This window comes from Somniosus microcephalus, unplaced genomic scaffold (assembly GCF_052327205.1).
Source record: "Somniosus microcephalus isolate GS21.2 unplaced genomic scaffold, FLI_Smic_1.0 unresolved_chr1, whole genome shotgun sequence".
Lineage (NCBI taxonomy): Eukaryota > Metazoa > Chordata > Chondrichthyes > Squaliformes > Somniosidae > Somniosus > Somniosus microcephalus.
The window spans coordinates 34,227,385-34,247,122 of record NW_028225179.1 but is presented as its reverse complement, the minus strand read 5'-3'; the positions used below and the strand labels follow the sequence as shown (position 1 = coordinate 34,247,122).

Genomic DNA, 19,738 nt, shown 5'->3' with positions numbered 1-19,738 from the left:
ATGAGGAGAGGGTGGGTAGGTGGGGTTGAGGGATCTGGGGAGAAGGTGGGTCGGTGGGGTTGAGGGATTGGGGAGAAGGTGGGTCGGTGGGGTTGGGGATATGGGGAGAAGCTGGGTGGGTGGGGTTGAGGGATTGGGGAGAATGTGGGTCGGTGGGGTTGGGGATATGGGGAGAAGGTGGTTAGGTGGGGTTGAGGGATACGGGGAGAAGGTGGGTAGGTGGGGTTGAGGGAGATGGGGAGAAGGTGGGTAGGTGGGGTTGAGGGATATGGGGAGAAGATGGGTAGGTGGGGTTGAGGGATATGGGGAGAAGGTGGGTAGGTGGGGTTGAGGGATATGGGGAGAAAGTGGGTGGGTGGGGTTGAGGTATATGGGGAGAAGGTGGGTGGGTGGGGTTGAGGTATATGGGGAGAAGGTGGGTGGATGGGGTTGAGGTATATGGGGGAAGGTGGGTGGGTGGGGTTGAGGGATATGGGGAGAAGGTGGGTGGGATTGGGGATATGGGGAGAAGGTGGGTGGGTGGGGTTGACGGGATATGGGGAGAAGGTGGGTAGGTGGGGTTGAGGGATTGGGGAGAAGGTGGGTGGGTGGGGTTGAGGGATTGGGGAGAAGGTGGGTGGGTGGGGTTGAGGGGTATGGGGAGGAGGTGGGTAGGTGGGTGGGGTTGAGGGAAATGGGGAGTAGGTGGGTGAGGGGGATATGGGGAGAAGGTGGGTGGGAGGGTGGGGTTGAGGGATATGGGGAGAAGGTGGGTGGGTGGGGTTGCGGGATATGGGGAGAAGGTGGGTGGGTGGGGTTGAGGGATATGGGGGAAGGTGGGTGGGTGGGGTTGAGGGGTATGGGGAGGAGGTGGGTAGGTGGGGTTGGGGGATATGGGGAGAAGGTGGGTGGGTGGGGTTGAGGGATATGGGGAGAAGGTGGGTGGGTGGGGTTGTGGGATATGGGGAGAAGGTGGGAGGGTGGGGTTGGGGGATATGGGGAGAAGGTGGGTGGGTGGGTGGGGTTGAGGGATATGGGGAGAAGGTGGGTGGGTGGGGTTGTGGGATATGGGGAGAAGGTGGGAGGGTGGGGTTGGGGGATATGGGGAGAAGGTGGGTGGGTGGGGTTGAGGGATATGGGGAGAAGGTGGGAGGGTGGGTTTGGGGGATATGGGGAGAAGGTGGGTGGGAGGGTGGGGTTGAGGGATATGGGGAGAAGGTGGGTAGGTGGGGTTGGGGGATATGGGGAGAAGGTGGGTGGGAGGGTGGGGTTGAGGGATATGGGGAGAAGGTGGGTGGGTGGGTGGGGTTGAGGGATATGGGGAGAAGGTGGGTGGGTGGGGTTGAGGGATATGGGGGAAGGTGGGTGGGTGGGGTTGAGGGGTATGGGGAGGAGGTGGGTAGGTGGGGTTGGGGGATATGGGGAGAAGGTGGGTGGGTGGGTGGGGGTTGAGGGATATGGGGGAAGGTGGGTGGGTGGGGTTGAGGGGTATGGGGAGGAGGTGGGTAGGTGGGGTTGGGGGATATGGGGAGAAGGTGGGTGGGTGGGTGGGGTTGAGGGATATGGGGAGAAGGTGGGTGGGTGGGGTTGAGGGATATGGGGAGAAGGTGGGTGGGTGGGGTTGGGGGATATGGGGAGAAGGTGGGCGGGTGGGTGGGGTTGGGGGATATGGGGAGAAGGTGGGTGGGTGGGGTTGTGGGATATGGGGAGAAGGTGGGTAGGTGGGGTTGAGGGGTATGGGGAGGAGGTGGGTAGGTGGGGTTGGGGGATATGGGGAGAAGGTGGGTGGAGGGTGGGGTTGAGGGATATGGGGAGAAGGTGGGTGGGTGGGTGGGGTTGAGGGATATGGGGAGGAGGTGGGTAGGTGGGGTTGAGGGATATGGGGAGGAGGTGGGGTGGGTGGGGTTGAGGGATATTGGGAGAAGGTGGATAGGTGGGTGGGGTTGAGGGAAATGGGGAGTAGGTGGGTGGGGGGGATATGGGGAGAAGGTGGGTGGGAGGGTGGGGTTGAGGGATATGGGGGGAAGATACCCTATCATGGACTCTACCCACCCGTTTAATCTCCGCCCACAGCCACCCAACATGGACTTTACCGTACCCTCCCGTGGCCACAGCCCCTCACCAGCGCGAGGAGACCTTCATCTCTTGTGTCGGAGCTGGCTTTGAACCTTCTGCCCTTGTTATTTCTCCTCTTTGTTTGCCTTTCAGCCATGTCTCGCAAGGGAGTTGTCCGATCGAGCAAGTACCGCCATGTCTTTGGCCAGCCTATGAAGTCCGACCAATGCTACGATGACATCCGCATCTCCCAGAACACCTGGGACAGCAACTTCTGCGCCGTCAACCCCACCTTCTTGGCCATGATCGTGGAGGCCAGTGGAGGAGGGGCGTTCATGGTCCTCCCTCTCTCCAAGGTGCGTCTTGGCACTTTCCCATTCCCGTAGAGTGCCAGGGTGGGTGGTGGGGGGGGGGCGGGGAGAGGGTACTATCAACAGATTGGGAGAAGGGGAAGTGCAACGAGACCTGGGTGTCCTTGTGCACCAGTCGCTGAAGGTAAGCATGCAGGTGCAGCAGGCGGTTAAGCAGGCAAATGGCATGTTGGCCTTCATAGCGAGAGGATTCGAGTACAGGAGCAAGAATGTCTTGCTGCAGTTGTACAGGGCCTTGGTGAGACCACACCTTGAGTATTGTGTGCAGTTCTGGTCGCCTTATCTGTGGAAGGATGTTCTTGCCATGGAGGGAGTGCAGCGAAGATTCACCAGACTGATACCTGGGATGGCAGGAATGACGTATGAGGAGAGATTGGGTCAATTGGGCTTATATTCGCTGGAGTTTAGAAGAATGAGAGGGGATCTCATTGAAACTTATAAAATTCTGACAGGACTGGACAGACTAGATGCAGGAAGGATGTTCCCGATGGTCGGGGAGTCCAGAACCAGGGGTCACAGTCTAAAGATAAGGGGTAAGCCATTTAGGACAGAGATGAGGAGGAATTTCTTCACCCAGAGAGTGGTGAACCTGTGGAATTCTCTACCACAGAAGGCGGTTGAGGCCAATTCATTAAATATATTCAAGAAGGAGTTGGATATATTTCTTAAGGCTAAAGGGATCAAGGGATATGGGGAGAAAGCAGGGACAGGGCACTGAATTTGGATGATCAGCCATGATCTCATTGAATGGTGGAGCAGGCTCGAGGGGCCGAATGGCCTACTCCTGCTCCTATCTTCTATGTTTCTATCGCTGGGGGAGGGAGTTCGATAAGTGGGGGGCGTCCTACACGGGTAGAGAGAGTGACTCACCTCCTGACTCCCCCAGAGCCTCTCCACCATCTACAAGGCACAAGTCAGGAGTGTGATGGAATATTCTTCACTTGCCTGGATGAGTGCAGCTCCAGCAACACTCGAGAAGCTCGACACCATCCAGGACAAAGCAGCCCGCTTGATTGGCACCCCATCCACCAGCTTAAACATTCACTCCCTCCACCACCGGCGCACCGTGGCTGCAGTGTGTACCATCTACAAGATGCACTGCAGCAACTCGCCAAGGCTTCTTCGACAGCACCTCCCAAACCCACGACCTCTTCCACCTAGAAGGACAAGGGCAGCAGGCGCATGGGAACACCACCACCTCCAAGTTCCACCTCCAAGTCACACACCATCCTGACTTGGAAATATATCGGCCGTTCCTTCATCGTCGCTGGGCCAAAATCCTGGAACTCCCTCCCTAACAGCACTGTGGGAGTACCTTCACCACACGGACTGCAGCGGTTCAAGACGTCGGCGCAGCACCGCCTTCTCAAGGGGCAACTAGGGATGGGCAATACATGCTGGGCCTTGCCAGCGACGCCCACATCCCGTGAATGAATATATATATTTTTTTAAACCCACATCGGGACAAACCGATGCACTCAAACATTTGGCCGACCCCAGGTCCCAGAGAGGTGAAAGGTCAGTGTCTAACCCACTGCCCCCACCCAGTCCTCCGTCAGAGAGAGGAGCCCTTCATCCTCGCTCTGTCTCTGGGGCTAGAGTTTAGGCGAGGTCCCAGCAGGTGTCATAGAGTCATAGAGTTATACAGCACAGAAAGAGGCCCTTCGGCCCATCGTGGCCGTGCCGGCCATCAAGCCCTGTCTACTCTAATCCCATTTTCCAGCACTAGGTCCCTAGCCTTGTATGCTATGGCGTTTCAAGTGCTCATCTAAATGCTTCTTGAATGTTGTGAGGGTTCCTGCCTCTACGTTCTTGCCATGGAAGGAGTGCAGCGAAGACTCACCAGGCTGATGCCTGGGATGGCAGGAATGACGTATGAGGAGAGATTGGGTCGATTGGGCTTGTACTCGCTGGAGTTCAGAAGAATGAGAGGGGATCTCATTGAAACTTATAAAATTCTAACAGGACTAGACAGACTAGATGCAGGAAGGATGTTCCCGATGGTCGGGGAGTCCAGAACTAGGGGTCACAGTCTAAGGATAAGGGGTAAGCCATTTAGGACAGAGAGGAGGAGGAATTTCTTCACCCAGAGAGTGGTGAACCTGTGGAATTCTCTACCACAGAAGGCAGTAGAGGCCAATTCATTAAATATATTCAAGAAGGAGTTAGATATATTTGCTAAGGCTAAAGGGATCAAGGGATATGGAGAGAAGGCAGGGACAGGGTACTGAATTTGGATGATCAGCCATGATCTCATTGAATGGCGGAGCAGGCTCGAGGGGCCGAATGGCCTACTCCTGCTCCTATCTTCTATGTTTCTAAGTTTCTACCACCCTTTCAGGCAGTGAGTTCCAGATTCCAACCACCCTCTGGGTGAAAAAGTTTTTCCTCAAATCCCCTCTAAACCTCCTGCCCCTTACCTTGAATCTATGCCCCCTGGTTATTGACCCCTCTACTAAGGGGAAAAGTTCCTTTCTATCTACCCTATCTATGCCCCTCATAATTTTGTACACCTCAATCAGATCCCCCCTCAGCCTTCTCTGCTCCAAGGAAAACAACCCCAGCCTGTCCAGTCTCTCTTCATAGCTGAAGCTCTCCAACCCAGGTAACATCCTGGTGAATCTCCTTTGCACCCTCTCCAATGCAATCACATCCTTCCTATAGTGTGGTGACCAGAACTGCACACAGTATTCCAGCTGTGGCCTAACTAGCGTTTTGTACAGCTCCATCATAACCTCCCTGCTCTTATATTCTGTGCCTCGGCTAATGAAGGCAAGTATCCCATATGCCTTCTTAACCACCTTATCTACCTGTCCTGCTGCCTTCAGGGATCTATGTACCTATCCTGGCTATTCCTTCCAGGGTTGCTTTTCTTAATTTCATTCTTGGGATGTGGGCGTCGCTGGCACGGCCCAGCATTTATTGCCCGTCCCTAGTTGCCCTCGAGAAGGTGGTGGTGAGCCGCCTTCTTGAACCGCTGCAGTCCGTGTGGTGAAGGTGCTCCCACGGTGCTGTTAGGGAGGGAGTTCCAGGATTTTGACCCAACAACGATGAAGGGACAGCCGATATACTTCCAAGTCAGGATGGTGTGTGACTTGGAGGGGAACTTGGAGGTGGTGGTGTTCCCATGGGCCTGCTGCCCTTGTCCTTCTAGGTGGAAGAGGTTGCGGGTTTGGGAGTTGCTGCCGAAGAAGCCTTGGCGAGTTGCTGCAGTGCATCTTGTAGATGGTACACACTGCAGCCACGGTGTGCCGGTGGTGGAGGGAGTGAATGTTTAAGGTGGTGGATGGGGTGCCGATCAAGCGGGCTGCTTTGTCCTGAATGGTGTCGAGCTTCTTGAGTGTTGTTGGAGCTGCAACTCATCCAGGCAAGTGGAGAGTATTCCATCACACTCCTGACTTGTGCCTTGTAGATGGTGGAAAGGCTTTGGGGAGTCAGGTCGGGAGAATAATCAGAGAATGTTTGACCCCGAGCCATTTAAGGAGATATTAGGACAGGCGAGTAAAAGCTTGGTCATATTGATGGGTTTTAAGGAGCATCTTAAAGGAGGAGTGAGTGAGAGAGAGGGAGAGGCGGAGCGGTTTAGGGAGGGAATTCCAGAGCTTGGGACCTAGCCAAGCTGAAGGCACGGCCACCAATGGTGGAGCAATGGAAATCGGGGGGGATGCGCAAGAGGACAGGATTGGAGGAGCGCCGAGATCTCTTGAGGGTTTGTAGGGGCTGGAGGAGGTTACAGAGATAGGGAGGGTGGAAGGGGCTGGAGGAGGTTACAGAGATAGGGAGGGTGGTAGGGGCTGGAGGAGGTTACAGAGATAGGGAGGGTTGTAGGGGCTGGAGGAGGTTACAGAGATAGGGAGGGTTGTAGGGGCTGGAGGAGGTTACAGAGATAGGGAGGAGTGTAGGGGTTGGAGGAGGTTACAGAGATAGGGAGGGTGCTAGGGGCTGGAGGAGGTTACAGAGATAGGGAGGGTTGTAGGGGCTGGAGGAGGTTACAGAGAGAGGGAGGAGTGTAGGGGCCGGAGGAGGTTACAGAGATAGGGAGTGTGGTAGGGGCTGGAGCAGTTTACAGAGATAGGGAGGGTTTGTAGGGGCTGGAGGAGGTTACAGAGATAGGGAGGGTGGTAGGGGCTGGAGGAGGTTACAGAGATAGGGAGGAGTGTAGGGGCTGGAGGAGGTTACAGAGATAGGGAGGGTGGTAGGGGCTGGAGGAGGTTACAGAGATAGGGAGGGTGGTAGGGGCTGGAGGAGGTTACAGAGATAGGGAGGGTTGTAGGGGCTGGAGGAGGTTACAGAGATAGGGAGGAGTGTAGGGGCTGGAGGAGGTTACAGAGATAGGGAGGGTGGTAGGGGCTGGAGGAGGTTACAGAGATAGGGAGGGTGGTAGGGGCTGGAGGAGGTTACAGAGATAGGGAGTGTGGTAGGGGCTGGAGGAGGTTACAGAGATAGGGAGGGTTTGTAGGGGCTGGAGGAGGTTACAGAGATAGGGAGGAGTGTAGGGGTTGGAGGAGGTTACAGAGATAAGGAGGGTGGTAGGGGCTGGAGGAGGTTACAGAGATAGGGAGGGTTGTAGGGGCTGGAGGAGGTTACAGAGATAGGGAGGGTTGTAGAGGCTGGAGGAGGTTACAGAGATAGGGAGGAGTGTAGGGGTTGGAGGAGGTTACAGAGATAAGGAGGGTGGTAGGGGCTGGAGGAGGTTACAGAGATAAGGAGGGTTGTAGAGGCTGGAGAAGGTTACAGAGATAGGGAGGAGTGTAGGGGTTGGAGGAGGTTACAGAGATAGGGAGGGTGGTAGGGGCTAGAGGAGGTTACAGAGATAGGGAGGGTGATAGGGGCTGGAGGAGGTTACAGAGATAGGGAGGGTTGTAGGGGCTGGAGGAGGTTACAGAGATAGGGAGGGGGGGCTGGAGGAGGTTACAGAGAGAGGGAGGGTGGTAGTGGCTGGAGGAGGTTACAGAGATAGGGAGGGTGGTAGGGGCTGGAGGAGGTTACAGAGATAGGGAGGGGGGCTGGAGGAGGTTACAGAGATAGGGAGGGTGATAGGGGCTGGAGGAGGTTACAGAGATAGGGAGTGTGGTAGGGGCTGGAGGAGGTTACAGAGATAGGGAGGGTTTGTAGGGGCTGGAGGAGGTTACAGAGATAGGGAGGAGTGTAGGGGTTGGAGGAGGTTACAGAGATAAGGAGGGTGGTAGGGGCTGGAGGAGGTTACAGAGATAGGGAGGGTTGTAGGGGCTGGAGGAGGTTACAGAGATAGGGAGGGTTGTAGAGGCTGGAGGAGGTTACAGAGATAGGGAGGAGTGTAGGGGTTGGAGGAGGTTACAGAGATAAGGAGGGTGGTAGGGGCTGGAGGAGGTTACAGAGATAAGGAGGGTTGTAGAGGCTGGAGGAGGTTACAGAGAGAGGGAGGGTTGTAGGGGCTGGAGCAGGTTACAGAGATAGGGAGGGTGGTAGGGGCTAGAGGAGGTTACAGAGATAGGGAGGGTGGTAGGGGCTGGAGGAGGTTACAGAGATAGGGAGGGTTGTAGGGGCTGGAGGAGGTTACAGAGATAGGGAGGGGGGGCTGGAGGAGGTTACAGAGAGAGGGAGGGTGGTAGTGGCTGGAGGAGGTTACAGAGATAGGGAGGGTGGTCGGGGCTGGAGGAGGTTACAGAGATAGGGAGGGGGGCTGGAGGAGGTTACAGAGATAGGGAGGGTGATAGGGGCTGGAGGAGGTTACAGAGAGAGGGAGGGTGGTAGTGGCTGGAGGAGGTTACAGAGATAGGGAGGGTTGTAGGGGCTGGAGGAGGTTACAGAGATAGGGAGGGGTGTAGGGGCTGGAGGAGGTTACAGAGATAGGGAGGGTGGTAGGGGCTGGAGGAGGTTACAGAGATAGGGAGGGTTGTAGGGGCTGGAGGAGGTTACAGAGATAGGGAGGGGTGTAGGGGCTGGAGGAGGTTACAGAGATAGGGAGGGTGATAGGGGCTGGAGGAGGTTACAGAGATAGGGAGGGTTGTAGGGGCTGGAGGAGGTTACAGAGATAGGGAGGGGTGGCTGGAGGAGGTTACAGAGATAGGGAGGGTTGTAGTGGCTGGAAGAGGTTACAGAGATAGGGAGGGGGGGCTGGAGGAGTTTACAGAGATAAGGAGTGTTGTAGGGGCTGGAGGAGGTTACAGAGATAGGGAGGGTTGTAGGGGCTGGAGGAGGTTACAGAGATAGGGAGGGGGGGCTGGAGGAGTTTACAGAGATAAGGAGGGTTGTAGGGGCTGGAGGAGGTTACAGAGATAGGGAGGGTTGTAGGGGCTGGAGGAAGGTACAGAGATGGGGAGGGTGGTAGGGGCTGGAGGAGGTTACAGAGATAGGGAGGATTGTAGGGGCTGGAGGAGGTTACAGAGATAGGGAGGGTGGTAGGGGCTGGAGGAGGTTACAGAGATAGGGAGGGTAGTAGGGGCTGGAGGAGGTAACAGAGATAGGGAGGGTTGTAGGGACTGGAGGAGGTTACAGAGAGAGGGAGGGTGGTAGTGGCTGTAGGAGGTTACAGAGATAGGGAGGGTTGTAGAGGCTGAAGGAGGTTACAGAGATAGGGAGGGTGGTAGGGGCTGGAGGAGGTTACAGAGATAGGGAGGGTTGTAGGGGCTGGAGGAGGTTACAGAGATAGGGAGGGTTGTAGGGGCTGGAGGAGGTTACAGAGATAGGGAGGGTGGTAGGGGCTGGAGGAGGTTACAGAGATAGGGAGGGTAGTAGGGGCTGGAGGAGGTAACAGAGATAGGGAGGGTTGTAGGGACTGGAGGAGGTTACAGAGAGAGGGAGGGTGGTAGTGGCTGTAGGAGGTTACAGAGATAGGGAGGGTTGTAGAGGCTGAAGGAGGTTACAGAGATAGGGAGGGTGGTAGGGGCTGGAGGAGGTTACAGAGATAGGGAGGGATGTAGGGGCTGGAGGAGGTTACAGAGATAGGGAGGGTTGTAGAGGCTGAAGGAGGTTACAGAGATAGGGAGGGTGGTAGGGGCTGGAGGAGGTTACAGAGATAGGGAGGGTTGTAGAGGCTGGAGGAGGTTACAGAGATAGGGAGGGTGGTAGGGGCTGGAGGAGGTTACAGAGATAGAGAGGGTTGTAGGGGCTGGAGGAGGTTACAGAGATAGGGAGGGTTGTAGAGGCTGAAGGAGGTTACAGAGATAGGGAGGGTGGTAGGGGCTGGAGGAGGTTACAGAGATAGGGAGGGTTGTAGAGGCTGAAGGAGGTTACAGAGATAGGGAGGGTGGTAGAGGCTGAAGGAGGTTACAGAGATAGGGAGGGTGGTAGGGGCTGGAGGAGGTTACAGAGATAGGGAGGGTGGTAGGGGCTGGAGGAGGTTACAGAGATAGGGAGGGTGGTAGGGGCTGGAGGAGGTTACAGAGATAGGGAGGAGTGTAGGGGTTGGAGGAGGTTACAGAGATAGGAAGGGTGGTAGGGGCTGGAGGAGGTTACAGAGATAGGGAGGGTTGTAGGGGCTGGAGGAGGTTACAGAGATAAGGAGGGTGGTAGGGGCTGGAGGAGGTTACAGAGAGAGGGAGGGTTGTAGGGGCTGGAGGAGGTTACTGAGATAGGGAGGGGGGGCTGGAGGAGGTTACAGAGATAGGGAGGGGGGGCTGGAGGAGGTTACAGAGATAGGGAGAGGGGGGGGCGCGAGGAGGACACGGAAGGAGTTGAACACGAGGATGCGAATTTTAAATTGGAAGCACGTGGCTGGGGGTGGGGGAGAAGAAGGGGGAAGGTCCTGGAGCCAATGTAGGTCAACGAGCAACGAGGGCGAGGTGAAGGGTGAACGGGCGAGTTTGGATACAGGCTAGGCGAGCATCGGTAGGTCAATCCCTCGAGTTTGGAAAGGCAGGTGTGCCGGTTGGCTGAGAGTCGAAACTTGTCTCCATATAAGGCATTGTCGAGCGGGCCAGAAAGCGGAAGTGCTGCGCTGGCAGGGCAGAATAGGAAGCCCCGTTGCTTTTGGTGAACTGAAGATCTATCTCCTCATCTCTGAGCAACAGGAAGCGAGCTGCAAGCTGCCGCAACTCTCGAGGGCTGGGCAGAGGGGACCTGTTCCATTGTGCTGCCGCTTATAATCACACCGTGCAAGAGGAGGCCGTTCGGCCCATTGTCCCTTTGAAAGAGCTCTCCAATTAGTCCTGCTCCTCCCCCCCATAGCCCTGCAAATTTTTCCAATTCCCTTTTGAAAGCCGGGATTGGGTCTGCTTCCACCGCCCTTTCAGGCAGCGCGTTACAGATCACAACAACTCGCTGCGTATAAACATTCTCCTCATCTCCCCCCCTGGTTCTTTTGCCAATCACCTTAAATCTGTGTCCTCTGGTTACCGACCCTCCTGCCACTGGAAACAGTTTCTCCTTATTTACTCGATCAAAACCCCTCGTAATTTTGAACACCTCCATCAAATCTCCTCTTAACCTTCTCTGCTCTAAGGAGAACAATCCCAGCTTCTCCACATCACTGAAGTCCCTCATCCCTGGTACCATTCTGGTCAATCTCCCCTTAACCTTCTCTGCTCTAAGGAGAACAATCCCAGCTTCTCCACATCACTGAAGTCCCTCATCCCTGGTACCATTCTGGTCAATCTCCCCTTAACCTTCTCTGCTCTAAGGAGAACAACCCCAGCTTCTCCAGTCTCTCCACATCACTGAAGTCCCTCATCCCTGGAACCATTCTGGTCAATCTCCCCTTAACCTTCTCTGCTCTAAGGAGAACAATCCCAGCTTCTCCAGTCTCTCCACATCACTGAAGTCCCTCATCCCTGGTACCATTCTGGTCAATCTCTCCCTTAACCTTCTCTGCTCTAAGGAGAACAACCCCAGCTTCTCCAGTCTCTCCACATCACTGAAGTCCCTCATCCCTGGTACCATTCTGGTCAATCTCTCCCTTAACCTTCTCTGCTCTAAGGAGAACAATCCCAGCTTCTCCAGTCTCTCCACATCACTGAAGTCCCTCATCCCTGGTACCATTCTGGTCAATCTCCCCTTAACCTTCTCTGCTCTAAGGAGAACAACCCCAGCTTCTCCAGTCTCTCCACGTAACTGTAATCCCTCATCCCCGGTACCATTCTGGTCAATCTCCCCTTAACCTTCTCTGCTCTAAGGAGAACAATCCCAGCTTCTCCAGTCTCTCCACATCACTGAAGTCCCTCATCCCTGGTACCATTCTGGTCAATCTCCCCTTAACCTTCTCTGCTCTAAGGAGAACAACCGCAGCTTCTCCAGTCTCTCCACATCACTGAAGTCCCTCATCCCTGGTACCATTCTGGTCAATCTCCCCTTAACCTTCTCTGCTCTAAGGAGAACAACCCCAGCTTCTCCAGTCTCTCCACATCACTGAAGTCCCTCATTCCGGGAACCATTCTGGTCAATCTCTCCCTTAACCTTCTCTGCTCTAAGGAGAACAACCCCAGCTTCTCCAGTCTCTCCACATCACTGAAGTCCCTCATCCACTGGTACCATTCTGGTCAATCTCCCCCTTAACCTTCTCTGCTCTAAGGAGAACAACCCCAGCTTCTCCAGTCTCTCCACATCACTGAAGTCCCTCATCCCTGGTACCATTCTGGTCAATCTCCCCTTAACCTTCTCTGCTCTAAGGAGAACAATCCCAGCTTCTCCAGTCTCTCCACATCACTGAAGTCCCTCATCCCCTGGTACCATTCTGTTCCGTTCTCCCTCATGTACTTGCATTTATATAGCGCCTTTGACATGGTAAAAATTCCCAAAGCGCTTCACAGGAACGTAATCGGAAAAAATATTAGTTATGTTAAACTTGTATAGAACCTTGGCACCACTCTTGGAGCACTGTGCACAGTTCCGGTCTGGTTAGACCACACTTGGAGCACTGTCCCCAGCTCTGGTCTGGTTAGACCACACTTGGAGCACTGTGCACAGTTCCGGTCTGGTTAGACCACACTTGGAGCACCGTGCACAGTTCTGGTCTGGTTAGACCACACTTGGAGCACTGTGCACAGTTCCGGTCTGGTTAGACCACACTTGGAGCACTGTGCACAGTTCTGGTCTGGTTAGACCACACTTGGAGCACTGTGCACAGTTCTGGTCTGGTTAGACCACACTTGGAGCACTGTGCACAGTTCTGGTCAGGTTAGACCACACTTGGAGCACTGTGCACAGTTCCGGTCTGGTTAGACCACACTTGGAGCACTGTGCACAGTTCTGGTCTGGTTAGACCACACTTGGAGCACTGTGCACAGTTCTGGTCTGGTTAGACCACACTTGGAGCACTGTGCACAGTTCCGGTCTGGTTAGACCACACTTGGAGCACTGTGTACAGTTCTGGTCTGGTTAGACCACACTTGGAGCACTGTGCACAGTTCTGGTCTGGTTAGACCACACTTGGAGCACTGTGCACAGTTCTGGTCTGGTTAGACCACACTTGGAGCACTGTGCACAGTTCTGGTCTGGTTAGACCACACTTGGAGCACTGTGCACAGTTCTGGTCTGGTTAGACCTCACTTGGAGCACTGTGCACAGTTCCAGTCTGGTTAGACCACACTTGGAGCACTGTGCACAGTTCTGGTCTGGGTAGACCACACTGGGAGCACTGTGCACAGTTCTGGTCTGGTTAGACCACACTTGGAGCACTGTCCCCAGCTCTGGTCTGGTTAGACCACACTTGGAGCACTGTGCACAGTTCCAGTCTGGTTGGACCACACTTGGAGCACTGTGCACAGTTCTGGTCTGGTTAGACCACACTTGGAGCACTGTGCACAGTTCTGGTCTGGTTAGACCACACTTGGAGCTCTGTGCACAGCTCTGGTCTGGTTAGACCACACTTGGAGCACTGTGCACAGTTCTGGTCTGGTTAGACCGCACTTGGAGCACTGTGCACAGTTCCAGTCTGGTTAGACCACACTTGGAGCACTGTGCACAGTTCTGGTCTGGTTAGACCGCACTTGGAGCACTGTGCACAGTTCTGGTCTGGTTAGACCACACTTGGAGCACTGTGCACAGTTCCGGTCTGGTTAGACCACACTTGGAGCACTGTGCACAGTTCTGGTCTGGTTAGACCACACTTGGAGCACTGTGCACAGTTCCGGTCTGGTTAGACCACACTTGGAGCACTGTGCACAGTTCTGGTCTGGTTAGACCACACTTGAAGCACTGTGCACAGTTCCGGTCTGGTTAGACCACACTTGGAGCACTGTGCACAGTTCCGGTCTGGTTAGACCACACTTGGAGCACTGTGCACAGTTCCGGTCTGGTTAGACCACACTTGGAGCACTGTGCACAGTTCCGGTCTGGTTAGACCACACTTGGAGCATTGTGCACAGTTCCGGTCTGGTTAGACCACACTTGGAGCACTGTCCCCAGCTCTGGTCTGGTTAGACCACACTTGGAGCACTGTGCACAGTTCTGGTCTGGTTAGACCACACTTGGAGCACTGTGCACAGTTCTGGTCTGGTTAGACCACACTTGGAGCTCTGTGCACAGTTCCGGTCTGGTTAGACCACACTTGGAGCACTGTGCACAGTTCTGGTCTGGTTAGACCACACTTGGAGCACTGTGCACAGTTCCGGTCTGGTTAGACCACACTTGGAGCATTGTGCACAGTTCCGGTCTGGTTAGACCACACTTGGAGCACTGTCCCCAGCTCTGGTCTGGTTCGACCACACTTGGAGCACTGTGCACAGTTCCGGTCTGGTTAGCCCACACTTGGAGCACTGTGCACAGTTCTGGTCTGGTTAGACCACACTTGGAGCTCTGTGCACAGCTCTGGTCTGGTTAGACCACACTTGGAGCACTGTGCACAGTTCTGGTCTGGTTAGACCGCACTTGGAGCACTGTGCCCAGCTCTGGTCTGGTTAGACCGCACTTGGAGCACTGTGCACAGTTCTGGTCTGGTTAGACCACACTTGGAGCACTGTGCCCAGCTGTGGTCTGGTTAGGCCGCACTTGGAGCACTGTGCACAGATCTGGTCCAGTTAGACCGCACTTGGAGCACTGTGCACAGTTCTGGTCTGGTTAGACCACACTTGGAGCACTGTGCACAATTCTGGTCTGGTTAGACTATACTTGGAGGACTGTACGCAGATCTGGTCTGGTTAGACCACACTTGGAGCACTGTGCACAGTTCTGGTCTGGTTAGACCACACTTGGAGCACTGTGCACAGTTCTGGTCTGGTTAGACCACACTTGGAGCACTGTGCACAGTTCTGGTCTGGTTAGACCACACTTGGAGCACTGTGCACAGTTCTGGTCTGGTTAGACCACACTTGGAGCACTCTGCACAGTTCTGGTCTGGTTAGACCACACTTGGAGCACTGTGCACAGTTCTGGTCTGGTTAGACCACACTAAGAAGAGTTTGGTGGGGACTGGAGGTCACGGGCTCCCAGTCTGGCAAGGCCTCGATTTTGAAATTCTCATCCATGTCTTCAAACCCCTCCAAGGCCTTCGCCCCTCCCCTCCCTAAATCTGTAACCTCCTCCAGCCCTACAACCCTCCAAGATCTCGGCACTCCTCCAATTCTGGCCTCTTGAGCATCCCCCCCCGATTTCCATCGCTCCACCATTGGCTAGCACCCTAAGCTCTGGAAATCCCTCCCTAAACCTCTCCGCCTCTCTCCTCCTTTAAGACGCTCCTTAAAAAACCTCCCTCTTTGACCCAGCTTTGGGTCACCTGTACCTAATATCTTCTTATGTGGCTCAGTGTCAAATTTTGTTTGATAATCGCTCCTTAAAGGGCCAGAAGATTTGTTGTTGTTGTTGATGGTGACATTCAGGCGGATAAACACACACACACACACACACATACACACGAGCTTGCATTCCCCGGTTGAAGAACTGCCTTGGGCACCCCAGGGCTGACTCGAGCAGATCACAAGATCCGAGTGGTTTGACCCCCCCCAGCCCATCCCCACCCAGATCGCCGGGAAAACAAAAAGCTAATTCAGGAGCGGACGACACAATCGAGCCATTGTCCGGTCCTTGGAGGCAAAGAGTCTACTCCCAGCGGCGGGATCAAGAAGAGGAGTTTAAGGCAAAGGGGGCGGGTGGGGAAGAGTTGGATGTTGGCATCGGGACGTCTTTTCAAGATGGAGCTTCACCTGTTGGGGTGGAGGGGGTCGGGGGTCGCGGGAAAGGGGGAATGCTCCTCCTTTCTCCCCTCCCGACCTTCCTCCGACACCTCGGCCAAGAATATTGGATCATGGCGGGGCTGCTGTCAGCATCAGAATCTATACCCTTTTTGTAACCTGGAGACCAGAACTGTGCACAGTGCTCCAAGTGTGGTCTAACCAGACCAGAACTGTGCACAGTGCTCCAAGTGTGGTCTAACCAGACCAGAACTGTGCACAGTGCTCCAAGTGTGGTCTAACCAGACCAGAACTGTGCACAGTGCTCCAAGTGTGATCTAACCAGACCAGAACTGTGCACAGTGCTCCAAGTGTGGTCTAACCAGACCAGAACTGTGCACAGTGCTCCAAGTGTGGTCTAATCAGACCAGAACTGTGCACAGTGCTCCAAGTGTGGTCTAACCAGACCAGAGCTGTGCACAGTGCTCCAAGTGTGATCTAACCAGACCAGAACTGTGCACAGTGCTCCAAGTGTGGTCTAACCAGACCAGAGCTGTGCACAGTGCTCCAAGTGTGATCTAACCAGACCAGAACTGTGCACAGTACTCCAAGTGTGGTCTAATCAGACCAGAACTGTGCACAGAGCTCCAAGTGTGGTCTAACCAGACCAGAGCTGTGCACAGTGCTCCAAGTGTGGTCTAACCAGACCAGAACTGTGCACAGCGCTCCAGGTCTGGTCTAACCAGACCAGAACTGTGCACAGGGCTCCAAGTGTGGTCTAACCAGACCAGAACTGTGCACAGTGCTCCAAGTGTGGTTTAACCAGGCCAGAACTGTGTACAGTGCTCCAAGTGTGGTCTAACCAGACCAGAGCTGTGCACAATGCTCCAAGTGTGGTCTAACCGGACCAGAACTGTGCACAGTGCTCCAAGTGTGGTCTAACCAGACCAGAACATTGCACAGTGCTCCAAGTGTGGTCTACCCAGACCAGAACTGTGCACAGTGCTCCAAGTGCGGTCTAACCAGACCAGAACTCCCCTGCCACCAACAGAATAGGTTTCTCCCCACCTACCCTATCAATTGCTTCCAAAATCATTAAAAACCTCAAATCAAATCCGACGTTTAACCTTTTATTAGAGGGATTACACGCCAAGTTTGTGTGATCGCTCCTCATGATCTAACCCTTGGAGTTCTGCTAAACCTACGCTGCTCTCCCTCCAAGGCCAATATAGCCTTTCTAAGGTGTATCTGAGGGATAGAATTAAGCAGCCAAGAGGTTATCTTATACTTGTAAGAACACGAGGAGTATTGCGCACAGTTCTGGCCTCCATCTTACAAATAGGGTATAGGAAGAAAGAATTAAATTTATTTATATAGCACCTTTCATAGAAACATAGAGGATAGGAGCAGGAGTAGGCCATTCGGCCCCTCGAGCCTGCTCCGCCATTCAATGAGATCATGGCTGATCATCCAAATTCAGTACCCTGTCCCTGCCTTCTCCCCATATCCCTTGATCCCTTTAGCCTCAAAAAATATATCCAACTCCTTCTTGAATATATTTAATGAATTGGCCTCAACTGCCTTCTGTGGTAGAGAATTCCACAGGTTCACCACTCTCTGGGTGAAGAAATTCCTCCTCATTTCTGTCCTAAATGGCTTACCTCTTATCCTTAGACTGTGACCCCTGGTTCTGGACTCCCCGGCCATCGGGAACATCCTTCCAGCATCTAGTCCGTCTAGTCCTGTTAGAATTTTATAAGTTTCAATGAGATCCCCTCTCATTCTTCTAAACTCCAGCGAGTATAAGCCCAATCGACCCAATCTCTCCTCATACGTCATTCCTGCCATCCCAGGTATCAGTCTGGTGAATCTTCGCTGCACTTCCTCCATGGCAAGAACATCCTTCCTCAGATAAGGCGACCAAAACTGCACACAATACTCAAGGTGTGGTCTCACCAAGGCCCTGTACAACTGCAGCAAGACATCCTTGTTCCTGTACTCGAATCCTCTCGCTCCGAAGGCCAACATACCATTTGCCTTCTTAGCCGCCTGCTGCACCTGCATGCTTACCTTCAGCGACTGGTGCACAAGGACACCCAGGTCTCGTTGCACTTCCCCTTCTCCCAATCTATTGCCGTTCAGATAATAATCTTTCACGACCTCCGGATGACCCAAAGCACTTCGCAGCCAATGAACTACTTTTTGAAGTCTGGTCACTGTTGTAATGTAGGAAAAGCGGCAGCCATTTTGTGCACAGCAAGCTCTCACAAACAGCAATGAGATAAATACCAGGTCATCTGGTTTTGGGTGTTAATTGAGGGATAAATATTGGCCCCAGGACACCGGGGAGAACTCCGCCCTGCTCTTCTTCGAAATAGTGACCGTGGAATCTTTTACGTCCACCTGAGAGGGCAGATGGGACGCTCGGTTTAAGGTCTCATCTGAAAGTGGGCCCTCCAACAGTGCAGCGCTCCCTCAGTACTGCCCCTCCAACAGTGCAGCGCTCCCTCAGTACTGCCCCTCCGACAGTGCAGCGCTCACTCAGTACCGCCCCAACGACAGTGCAGCGCTCCCTCAGTACTGCCCCTCCGACAGTGCGGCGCTCCCTCAGTACTGCCCCTCCGACAGTGCAGCGCTCCCTCAGTACTGCCCCTCCGACAGTGCGGCGCTCCCTCAGTACTGCCCCTCCAACAGTGCGGCGCTCCCTCAGTACCGCCCCTCCGACAGTGCGGCACTCCCTCAGTACTGCCCCTCCGACAGTGCGGCGCTCCCTCAGTACCGCCCCTCCGACAGTGCGGCGCTCCCTCAGTACTGCCCCTCCGACAGTGCGGCGCTCCCTCAGTACTGCCCCTCCAACAGTGCGGCACTCCCTCAGTACCGCCCCTCCGACAGTGCGGCGCTCCCTCAGTACCGCCCCTCCGACAGTGCGGCGCTCCCTCAGTACTGCCCCCTCCGACAGTGCGGCGCTCCCTCAGTACTGCCCCTCCGACAGTGCGGCGTTCCCTCAGTACCGCCCCTCCGACAGTGCGGCACTCCCTCAGTACTGCCCCCTCCGACAGTGCGGCGCTCCCTCAGTACTGCCCCCTCCGACAGTGCAGCGCTCCCTCAGTACTGTCCCACCGAGAGTGCGGCGCTCCCTCAGTACTGTCCCTCCGACAGTGCGGCACTCCCTCAGTACTGCCCCTCCGACTGTGCGGCGTTCCCTCAGTACCGCCCCTCCGACAGTGCGGCGTTCCCTCAGTACCGCCCCTCCGACAGTGCGGCGCTCCCTCAGTACCGCCCCTCCGACAGTGCGGCGTTCCCTCAGTACCGCCCCTCCGACAGTGCGGCGTTCCCTCAGTACCGCCCCTCCGACTGTGCGGCGTTACCTCAGTACTGCCCCACCGAGAGTGCGGCGTTCCCTCAGTACTGCCCCACCGAGAGTGCGGCGCTCCCTCAGTACTGCCCCTCTGACAGTGCAGCACTCCCTCAGTACTGCCCCTCCGAATGTGCGGCGTTCCCTCAGCACTGACCCTCCGACAGTGCGGCGTTCCCTCAGTACTGCTCCCTCCAACAGTGTGGCGTCCCCTCAGTACTGGCAACTGGGGAGCGTCGGCCCTGATTATGGGGGCTTGGGTCACTGACGTGTGTGTTTGTGTGTGGGGCTCGAACCCAGGCCCTTCTGACTTGACGGTTTGAGGGCTCAGGTTGAAATTGGCTGTGAGACTGATAAAATAGCAGCCCTTTGCCCCATGGCTCGTCTCCTGTCCGAGAACCCGGCCCAGACGGAGAGGGAAGCTCGAGTATGGGAGCTTCGAATCACACGCTGCGTTGTGGTTGCCTGGGGGAGGGGAAGCGAAGGCTGCCAAAGTTCAACTTCCTCAATCTCCTTCCTATCTGCATCGAGCAGGCCTGGTTTCTGACCACGGTGACGTCTTTGCGAATCTGGCCGATAAGATTCGCACCAAAATCTTTGCAGCCGAGGATTTGGTTTCTGGTGAAACGCCCTCCTGGCTGTCGAAAACGGCCCGGGCAGGCCTTGGGAACAGGCCCAAGTCAGGCTGCATCTCGGGCCTAGTGCTGAACGAGCTGATCTCACACCCCGGGTGGAACTGAGCCTCACACACTCACACTCACACTCACACACTCTCTCACACACACTCACTCACTCACACACTCTCTCACACACACTCATTCTCACACACCTCACTATCTCACTCACTCTCTCACACACACTCTCACACACACTCTCTCTCACATTCTCACACACACTCTCTCTCACACTCTCTCTCACACACACTCACTCTCACACACCTATCTCACACACTCTCT

The 19,738-nt window shown here is 55.0% G+C and overlaps 1 protein-coding gene across 4 annotated transcripts in view; it reads left to right on the top strand.

The window, feature by feature from the left end:
• The window catches only part of LOC147094588 (coronin-1C-A-like), an 84,256-nt gene that overhangs the window by 19,029 nt on the left and 45,489 nt on the right, over positions 1-19,738 (top strand). For all 4 annotated transcript variants that reach the window (XM_085974424.1, XM_085974423.1, XM_085974425.1 and 1 more), the window contains exon 2: positions 2,188-2,390. In XM_085974424.1, coding sequence (XP_085830550.1) covers positions 2,190-2,390 — 201 coding nt within the window. In that variant the 5' untranslated portion in view covers positions 2,188-2,189. The remainder of the gene's footprint in view (positions 1-2,187; positions 2,391-19,738) is intronic.